The sequence below is a fragment of the Myotis davidii genome, unplaced genomic scaffold, assembly GCF_000327345.1.
Source record: "Myotis davidii unplaced genomic scaffold, ASM32734v1 scaffold196, whole genome shotgun sequence".
Lineage (NCBI taxonomy): Eukaryota > Metazoa > Chordata > Mammalia > Chiroptera > Vespertilionidae > Myotis > Myotis davidii.
The window spans coordinates 5,124,561-5,135,645 of NW_006288258.1; the positions used below are offsets into that span (position 1 = coordinate 5,124,561).

The window sequence follows — 11,085 nt, forward strand, 5'->3', positions numbered from 1 at the left end:
CAAACCTTCCATTCCTCAGCTCCCCATCCTCTTCCAGACTTAACTCCTGTGACTTTCCCCTAGATAGTCTCCAAACTCCTTGTCATTCACTTAATGAGCCTAGTGTGTAGTCCAACATAAAGAACCTGGGTCCTGATGCCAGAGACTTAAATTCAAATCGAGCCCTGCTACTTACTAGGCTCAGTTGCCCATCTGAAACACGAGGACCGTATAGCAGTTATATCATAGGATCGTTGAATAGATCAAACAAGATAACATACCCCTGGCCAGAGTTCTCAGTGGCTAGAGCACTGCCCCACACACCGAAGGGTCCCAGGTTTGATTCCCGGTCCAGGGCATGTCTGGCCCTAGTCAGCGTGCGTGAGGGAGGGAACCCATTGATGTCTCTCTCTTACATCTATGTTTCTCTCTCTCCTCCTCCCTTCCTTCCACTCTCTCTAAAAATAAATGGAAAAAATATCCTTCGGTGAGGATTAACCAAACAAACAAACAAGTTCACATAAACCACATCGTAAAACACGGTAAAACATTAATCATTCTTAGCCTTCACTGGCCCTTGCCCAGGTCCCGCACCCTCCCATGGAATACCTTTTTCTGCTGAATCTGCTGAGGACAGTCTACCCATCCTTTAAAGCCTCACCCAAAAGCTACCTCCGTGAAGCCTTCCCTGGGCAGCTCCCTCAGAAGCCACTTCGCCTTCCTCTAAAGTCGTCCTATTACGCTGCATTTAACATAGGCAGCATGCTGCTTTAGAGTTGTGTGCATAGCATTCTGTCTCCCCTCATAACCTCTCCAGAATATGGAATAAGTCAAATTCATTTCTTTCTTACATGGCCCTTAATACACTGAGTTTGTGCTCAATAAATTGAATGATTTCTATATCTCTTTTTAAAAATCAATTGAAGCAAAAATAATTTTACATACACTTAGATGAATTAGTAAACTGTTGTCAACAGACTTCAGTCCAGAGGAGGTGAGGCAATCACAGCACAGGGCGAGAATGAGACGGACTACTCTTGCAGACTGAGCCTCTCACAAGCATGTCAAATTCGCGGCCAGCGGGCCACATGCCTTGAGGTATGCGGCCTGCCAGCTGCGAGTCTGACATGCTTGCATCTAGATTCTAGAGGATAAAATGCCACCTGGAAGTCATGAAGAATTCATGGCTCAGTCTCCAAAAGGTTCATCTCCAATACCACTCCCAACCCCAAGAAAGGCCTTGATCAACACCTGTGCTGAGAGAGCAGAGGAAAGGGTGTGTCCCACCTGCCAGCGTGTGGAGAGAGAGAGAATCTAGGGCAGCCGTGGGCAAACTACGGCCCGCGGGCCAGATCCGGCCCATTTGAAATGAATAAAATTTAAAAAAAAAGACCGTACCCTTTTATGTAATGATGTTTACTTTGAATTTATATTAGTTCACACAAACACTCCATCCATGCTTTTGTTCCGGCCCTCCGGTCCAGTTTAAGAACCCATTGTGGCCCTCAAGTCAGAAAGTTTGCCCACCCCTGGAAGGACTAAGATAATCTCAGGCCTTCCTAGTATTCCACCTGTGGTAACAAAGTTTTACTCTAATATATTCACTGGTATGTGTTCTCTTATATTCCCAGATATTATAAATAATTGCTGAAGCATTTGCTGCTTCTAAAGGCTTCAGGAAGCAGTACATTGCTGGGGCATAGTAAAGCAATTCAAGTTCTCTAAAGAACAAGTTGGCAATGTGTAAGTTTTCATACCCTTTGAAGCAGTAATCTCATATATACCTGAAGAAAGCAATCCAAAACAGGAAAAAACAATTTGTTTAAAAATGTATACACGTAGCCTGGCCAGCGTGGCTCAGTGGTTGAGCATCAACCTATGAACCAGGAGGTCATGGTTTGATTTCCAGTCAGGGTACATGCCCAGTTGTGGGCTCAATCCTCAGTGGGGGATGTGCACTGATGTTTCTATCTCTCTCTCCCTCTCCCTTCCTCTCTGAAATCAATAAAAATATATATATTTTAAATGTATACACATATGCTATTTACACCACATCACACTACTTACACCACACTCAGCAAAGGAGGCCTGGCTGGATAACCTGGATTAACCAACCAGTAAGGTAGAATACTACACTTACTGAAAACAACCACTGACAAGTGTGAATCCTTTGAGATGCTGCTATTTAAAACTGGAACATGAAGTAAGTCAAAACTAATCAAAAGGATAATTAAGCAAGATGAAAAAGGTTTTACTACTAAAAGCAGTCACCAGACTAACCCATTCAACTTGGCCTTACTACCTATCTACCCAGAAAAGTCAATAAACATCTCCATTTAATGAACAGTGAAGTTTCCTATTTTTATAAAATGTATCTCAGAATTTGGTTTTGGATCCAGCCTGAGTTTGTCACAAGAACAAATTTTGACTTTCTGAACACATGCAGAACACTGTTGATACAATTTACTTTTTAGCAAAAAAAAAAAAAAAAAAAAAAAAGGGTAAGAGCTGAACTGCAGAGAAATGCACCTTTCCCTGACTTTTGCAGTAATTTAACAATTGACCGACCTTTCATTGAGCTTTAATTATCTAATTATAGAAAAGCCTACCCTGAATTAAATTTAAAGCTCTTGTCAGTGATTCTCAAGTGGGGGAACTGGAGGAGGAAGGCAGCAGTTCCCCCTAAGAGGGACATATCAGAAGTTCCAGAGAGGCACATTTAGTTTAAAATATATATATTCAATATTATAATTTCGTATTTAAAAAACAAAAATAGAACCCTAATTATCTGCAAAATACAACTAAAAATAAAGTGGCAAGATCTTGGCTGGTGGATAAATACTTGGCTTTATGTTCCCATTTCAGGGACCGTGAGACTTGTATGTTTATCCAGAGGGAACAGAGGAGATTAGGAACACTGCTTTGGTCCCCATACATTATTTCAAACCTGTATTTCATATATAGCCCCACAATTAAAAATTGGTGAAATAAAAGACTTCTGACCTGAGAATAAAGTAGGTCATTCCCTCAACTCGCAAGTTCTAATATCTAGGTATATGCAAGGTGGGGAATTACTTTTGTTATTAATGAAGATATTTTATCAAAGAAGGTATGATGGATGCACATATGCCTGAATGCACTGTTTTCCTCCATCACTCTGGTCTCAGAAGGGCTAGCTGTTCCCGGAACATGGGAGTCACTCCTTCTGAGCCGCTGCCAAGAAAAACACCTAAAATCACCCCCCTCCCCCGTTCCTGTGTGCTCAGCGCTGTGGTGACCTGACTGTTCAGTACTATTTGGGGTTTAGTTTGTTCCTGTTGAGGTTTGTTTGTTTAATTTGAACGTGAGGGCAGATCTTTAGTCAGGTTGTGATAACTCGAAGTGGTATTCTATTGCAAAGAACAATTGCACAGGATTTCTGATAACCTGGGTAGGAGGCACTAGTAAGGTTCTAGAGAACGCATAGGTAAATATGCAGAAAACAGTTGTAAGGAGGGAAAAGGTAGGGTTCTACATTTCAAGTCAATTTTAACATAAGTACAAATTTTTACCCAGCTAAAAAGATGTTCTTAAATTCAACTTAGTGTTTGTAAAAACTGGTATCATGTGGCCCAAACCTAAACTGCCAAGTCACAACTTTCTTATCTATAAACTAGAGGCCCAGTGCACGGATTAATGCAACAGTGGGGTCCCTCAGCCTGGCCTGCGCCCTCTTGCAATCTGGGACCCCTCAAGGGATGTAGTAGTGCTCGAAGCAGTAGGCGGCCAGGGAGGAGCCTGATCTTGGCCCCTCGCGTAGCCACAGCTGTGCTTGCCAGCCATCAGCCCCACGTCTGGTGCCCATCTGTCAGCTGAGCGGCGCTCCTGCTATGGGAGCCCACTGACCACAAGGGGGGTGGGGGCAACTCCTGTCTGCCCCCTGGTGGTCAGTGCACATCATAGCTACCGGCCGGTTGTCTGGTCTCTTAGGCTTTTATATAGAGGTAATGACACCCTATGAGGCGACTCTAAAAACTTAAGTAATGTATATGAAAGTCTTTTCTTTATGGTAAAGGCTATGCAAATTATCACTTATAAAGATGTATTATCTTAAAAATGCCTTTCACAGAATGGTAGATTAGAATAGGTTGAAATTTGGGTCTCCATCTTCCACTTTAAGCTTAATTCACAACTCATTTGAATCCATGCTATCCCCAAAACATTTCAAGTGCATCAAAACATAACAAAACATCCCAAGTTGCATAAAATCGTTAAGTCCCAGGTTGGTCGCTAAAGAAGTAAAATGGCTCTTTCATCAGAATCATACAAGGACTAAAAACCACACTGAGGAGAGGAGGGACACAGATAAAGGCATAGAGACAAAAGACAACAGGACAAACCTGGGGCACAGAAGACCCCAAAGAAGGCAGGAGAAAGGAAGCGAGTACATAGCCTGGGATAAGGCTCACGGAACTACAACCTGGGCTCAACAGGACCATGTAAAGGGCATGTCACATTACGAGCACAGAGTATGATTTATTCTAAAAGACACTCAAAAGCATAAGAGCTTTTATTTTTTTGCTTGATTTGGTTCTTTTGACAGTTAATTTTATTGATAAAAATCCCAGCAATACTCATATGGTTGTATTTCATTAGAATTCACTACACACTATTTACACTATTCAGTCTTGCCCTGAATTCAGAAACATTCAGGAAAGAAGAGTATGAGATGCTTACACCATACTCATTTATTATTCCAAAATCCTGGAACCGTTTTCGTGGTCTAACGACCTATTTTAGAAGGCCGTTTAGATGAATTTACATGGAATAAAAAGTTGGATGCTTTAAGATGGAGAATAAAGAAAATTCAAGTACAGCAGTTGCCATCAGTGAGTTCTCTTAGTTTTCCAACTTCTTTCAGTGCATATAACAGTCAGGTATTTATAGTACAAGATGTATAGGACCAAGAACCAGATCAGTCATCCATTGTATAAAGCACCATTACTAAAAAACCTTCCTCAGATATAGAAATAATTAGTCATATAGGCAGCTTTACACACACACACACACACACACACACACACACACTCCTTAGCTTTAATTTTTAAGGCTAGACAGGGCAGTTCGGTTCTGAACTATAGGCAAAACCTCCTTTAAGTTTAGGTGCAGCATACAGTTGCCGTACATAGATATCAGCATAACGGCAAATGTGGAAACTTCTTTTAAAAAATATTTTTATTCATTTCAGAGAGGAAGAGAGAGGGAGAGACAGAAACATCAATGATGAGAGAGAATCACTGATTGGCTGCCTCCTATCCACCCCCAACTGGGGATCAAACCCGCAACTCAAGCATGTGCCCTGACCAGGAACCGATCTATGACCTCCTGGTTCATAGGCTGACGCTCAACCACTGAGCCACGCCAGCTGGGCGTGAAAACTTTTTTTTTAACCTTCAAGAAGTATTAACTGACTTGAAATTTCAGGTGTTGCAAGATGCATTAATCCCTAAGTGTAACTGAAAATCCTACTTTGTGATCATAACCATCTTTTTTAAAAAATATAATTTATTGATTTTTTACAGAGAAGAAGGGAGAGGGATAGTTAGAAACATCAATGAGAGAGATCAATCAGCTGCCTCCTGCACGCCCCCTACTGGGGATGTGCCCGCAACCAAGGTACATGCCCTTGACCGGAATCGAACCTGGGACCCTTCAGTCTGCAGGCCGACGCTCTATCCACTGAGCCAAACCGGTTCGGCAGATCATAACCATCTTAAAGAGCAATCTACCTTCATATAGGGAAGGTAGTTCCATTAAAGACTGTTGCCAAAGTCTCCCTTTGGATAGTCCACTTCTCGTTAAAACTGTTGAATTTTTAATACCTTGATTTTTACTTTAAATATCCAAGAGAGGAGGATAATGTGCCGTCTTTCCCAAACTTATTTAACCACAGACCACTACTTTAAAGAAAGGCTACTAAAGAACACATTTTTGGAATTACTAAAAGAAGTAGGGGTCTTCCTGACCATGCCTCTAGACCACAAAGACATAAGTTTTTCAGAAGGATATCATTAACTACCCTAAATACTGATTCTAAAAACATACTTGTTTTGAACAGATACTTTTAAAGTCCATGTACCATTAAAATATTTTCCTTTCTTCAGGAAGAAAGCAGACAAGTAAACTAGATTAATATCCTCATAAGATCCCAGAGACTGTCCAGAGCACTGCATCAGGAAATGGAAGGACCCTACACTCTCAGTCCCATGAAGGAACTAAAAATGGGCTTTCCAATATCCAAGCAAAGTTGTAACTTCTAAGGGCAAACATTCTAGTTCACTGTAGTATCTGTGGTATCCCAGCAGTGTCTGATTCCTCTCCACACAGGCAAGAAACATGCACATATGAACAAGTAAAAACTTAACTGAAAAGAGACAACTCAAGCTCAGCTTGCTCCCTGTGACAGACATAACTGATGCAGCAATATGGGCGAGAGATATCTCTGAGCACGAGGTCATTGGCAGCCGCAATAACATAATAGGGCTGTGATGTACTCGTTGGTTCTACTGCCTAACTTAGGGTTCAGCTTGCTTCTCTTCCAAAGTCTTAATTTCACAACGTGAGATTTATTAGCATCTAGACAGGCCATCAAATGCCTTCCCCAGGACCCACCACTCCCTGAAATTTCCTTAGAATTTCCACCTTTTAAAATAAGATTGGGTCCTAGTATAGTGCAAATGCCTTAGGGTAGTGTTTGATGTATTTTTACTTGTTTGTGTCTCACAGCCGATCTAAAGCTCCTTGGGAACAGCTGTCTCTCTCAGTTCCCATCCCCAGTGCTCTGCACGGAGGGTGTCAGGTACTTAGTAATGAACGATACTTGTAGAATGAATGAGGAGTAACATTAGGATATGTAAACTCACTTATATCTTAGTGCAGTGGTTCTCAACCTTGGCTGCACATTAGAATCACCTGGGAATCTTTTTAAAATCCTGATTTCTGGGCCTCCAGAAATTCTGTTTCTTTGTTACTATTGTTGTGGCCCCACCCCATAACAAAGAAGCAGAATTTCCGGAGGATGAGGCCCAGAAATCAGGATTTTAAAAAGATTCCCAGGTGATTCTAATGTGCAGCCAAGGTTGAGAACCACTGCACTAAGATATAAGTGACTTTAAGTGCGAATGGATTTCTTCAGGCTCTTTCCTAAGAAATTTTGGGTGTACCATCAGTTACAGACGTGTTAAGAGAACTGTGAAGAGGAGAAAGTGATCCTGAAAAAGATGCTCTTCTGTTCTTCCTGGGAACATCGTCCTGCTATGGATCAGACTAAAGGAGCAGGGTTCTTCAAAGGAAACCCCAGATCTTTGTTTGAATGCCGTATGAAATGATCTCTTTTTTAAAAAAATGTATTTTTATTGATTTCAGAGAGGAAGGGGAAGGGAGAGAGAGATAGAGACGAGAGAGAATCATTGATCGGCTGCCTCCTGCACGCCCCACACTGGGGATCGGCCTACGACCTGCACGTGTGACCTGACTGGGAATCCAAACGTGACCTCCTGGTTCATAGGCTGATGCTCAACCACTGAGCTAACCCAGCCAGGCTGATGGTGTGTCTTCTTGGAAGTCTCTCTACACTTCAAAAATCTACTTCCAGGAGACATTAACAACGGGCCTTTGTTTGCTGACAGCAAAGTAAGACCAAGAAACTGGGACCCTAATCTTTCAGATGTCTTTTCTAACCCCAGAATTCCTGGTGTGGTATTCAATCAATTGCTAATGCTTGAATTATACAACATAAAGAACATTGGATTAGCAAAATATTATCTAGCCAATGCAATGTGCTCAATTGTTAAAAACCAGCTTCTGCCGCTTGGCGCGGTCCCTGGTTCGGGCGGGCGGTTGCCGGGACAGGAGCTTGTCCCGGGCTACTTGCCCTCGGGGCTCCCCATGGAGGAGACTTAGCGCTCGGCTGCAGCCCCGGATGCTCGCACCTCCCACTGGACGGAGATGGAGGCGCTGGGCCCGCGAGCACAGAGGAGGTCGGCCCCCTCGGCCTGTGTGAGCGGCCATGACCCGAGGGAAGGCCGCTGCGTGGTCGCCAGCCCGCGGGATTGGGAAACCGCCTCCTCGCCTCCAGCACCGGCCTCTCGGTCCTGTGATCCCTGTGATCCCTGTGACTCCCAGGCGCCTCTTCAATCACAAGCGCCATGAGCCCGGGGGTGGGAAGTATGACTTCTGCATCGGCCTGGGCCTGGCTATGAGCTCCAGCATCTTCACTGGAGAGAGCTTCATTTTTGAAAAAGAAAGGCCTTCTGCGACCGGCCCGCAAAGGCTCCACGAGAGCAGGTCAAGGTGGCCATGCATATCTTAAAGAATGGCTGTGGTGGGCCGGACTGCTCTCCAGGGGAGCCGGTGAGGTGGCCAACTTCGCTGCTTACGCCTTTGTCCCAGCCACGCTCGTGTCTCTGCTGAGAGCGCTCAGCGTCCTCGTCAGTGCCACTCTGTCTTCATACTTCCTCAATGAAAGGCTGGATCTTCATGGGAAGATCGGGTGCTTGCTGGGCATTCTGGGCTTCAGGGTTATGGTCATTCATGCGCAGAAGGAAGAGGAGATCGAGACGTTAAACGAGATGTCACACAAGCTCGGGGATCCGGGTAAGAACAAAGAAAAGCTTCACTGGTCTCACTGCCTTTTTACTCCTTAATTTACTTATTTTTTAATTTTAATCCAAACTTGAAGCTTTGTCTGGTGTGGTTCAGTTGTTAGAGCGTCAGCCGGCACATCGAGGGGTTGAGGGTTTAATTCCCGGTCGAGGCCACGGTTATGGTCATTCATGAGCAGAAGGAAGAGGAGATCGAGATGTTAAACGAGATGTCACACAGGCTCGGGGATCCGGGTTTTGAGGTCTTTGCAACCATTGTGGTCATTGTGTCCTTGATACTAATCTTCGTGGTGGGACCCCGCCATGGACAGACGAACATTCTCGTGTACATCACGATCTGCTCTGTGATCGGAGCGTTTTCCGTCTCCTGTGTGAAGGGCTTGGGCATAGCGATGAAAGAGCTGTTTGCTGGCCAGCCTGTGCTGCAGCACCCCCTGGCCTGGGCCCTGCTGTTGAGCCTCGTGGTCTGTGTGAGCACGCAGATCAACGACCTGAACAGGGCCCTGGACATATTCAACACCTCCCTCGTCACCCCCATCTACTACGTCTTCACCACCTCCGTGCTGACCTGCTCAGCTATTCTCTTTAAGAAGTGGCAGGACATGCCTGTGGACGACATCATCGGCACCTTGAGTGGCTTCTGCACCATCATCATGGGGATTTTCTTGCTGCACGCCTTCAAAGACATCAGCTTCAGCCTAGCCAGCCTTCCCGTGTCTTTCCGAAAAGATGAAAAAGCGATGAACGGCAATCTCACTAACATGTATGAAGTTCTTAATAATAACGAAGGAAGTTTAACCTGTGGTTTTGAACAGTACACTGGGGAGAATGTCTCCTGAAGAAATGGAAACCTGACAGCTTTTTAAGAAAGCAAGAATCAAAAGTTGATCATTGTTGTTATAAAGTGAATTTGAGAAGCAGAATGTGTCGGGGAAAGCAGTATTCTCAAATAATGCTCTCCAGAGACAATCTTTTTTAAGGTTTCACTAATTTGGACCAAGAAATTACTTTTCTTATATTTAAATGATGGTAGCTCACTAAAATAACCTCAGTACCTGGCCAATTTTTGTTAACACTGTATTATTGTAGCAGTATTAAAATATTTCTTTCACAAAAAACAAAACAAAACCCAGCTTCTGGAATCAGATAAACATGAATTTGAATTCTGGCCCCACCACTTACTCAAACTCTGCAAACCTGAGTTTCCAGATCTGAAAAGAGAGCTATCAAATAAAGCCTAGCCCATGGGATTGCAGTAAGGTTTAAATAAGAATGCATGTGAAGTGCTTAGCACTGGGCTGGCACATGGGAAATTCTCAAGAAATGTGAACCATCATTTGAAACCCTCGGTTCCCATTTTATCACAACCTCCTTGTGTATCCTTGGACTAATCAGTATGAAGAAGCTAATGAAAACATGGAGACAATTACCTGACCTCTAATGCTGGGATTATCAATCATGAATAGAGTAATAGAAAATGGACCAAAATTTTGAAACATAAAAGCCTTAAGCCATTCTAGATATTTTGGGGGGTTGTACTTGAAGCTTGCATATGTTTGACCACAGATGATTCAGCATTAGTGGAAAAGCCAAACTTCAGGGCAGGTATTCTCAAATACTTCAGTGCCTTTCGTAGATGATGGACTCTATGAAACACCTGTTGGGGAAGGGGTTGGGGGGTGTCTCAACATTAACTGGCCCAATAACTATCTTGTCATCCTTTTTTCACAGATGAGGTTAAATCCGTTTTCTTTCTCATACCTTAAAAAATAGCTGTTATACATGTATTACATCATGTCCAAATAGAGGCCAACGTTCATGCAAGCTGCTGTGTTATTATAAGTGCATAAGGCCCCTTTGTAGGAATTAGATAAAGGGCACCCAGAACACAGACTGGTTTTCCATCTCCACTTATCCTGAGTTGCACATCTATGCAAGGGCATGACCAAACATGGGAATCATGCAGACAAGCACAAAGATCTTCAGTATTTAACTGGCATACCCATATGACTGTTTCTATGATACACACACACACACGCACACACACGCACACACACTCGCACGCGCATCCTCAGACGTGGCTGAAAGTTGTCAAGAACTTAACTGACTAAATGGAGAAAGATATTCATGAAAACTAAAAATATGGAGTTTCAAAAATTTCAAGATAGCAGGTCCTATCCCCTCCCTCATCTTTTGCTATCCAGTACTGGGATACTGTAGCCAATAGGAACTTGTAGGTAGACGCTTCAACACTGCAAAACTGATTCCTGGCAGAAGCTATGGTCTTTCTCCAGCAGTTGCTCATTATCTCAAAAGAACAAAGGCAGGAAGGAGTAAAAACAAAAAACAACCCTCAGATACCAATGGATCAACTTATCTGGGCTTGCAAAAAGAGTAGTAAAGGAAAGGCTGTTGTCTTGTTTTGACTGCATTAAAAATTTGTAAACCCAGGCAAAAATATGCT

General features: G+C 43.3%; 1 protein-coding gene across 1 annotated transcript; it reads left to right on the forward strand.

Annotated features, from left to right (window-relative positions):
• The first annotated feature begins 7,550 nt into the window (after positions 1-7,550).
• LOC102759181 (magnesium transporter NIPA2-like) lies at positions 7,551-9,733 on the forward strand. The gene is given in 3 exon segments (XM_015561646.1): positions 7,551-8,251; positions 8,253-8,599; positions 8,842-9,733. Coding segments are annotated over 3 exon segments (1,218 nt in total). The 5' UTR covers positions 7,551-8,026; the 3' UTR covers positions 9,488-9,733.
• The last annotated feature ends 1,352 nt before the right edge of the window (positions 9,734-11,085 follow it).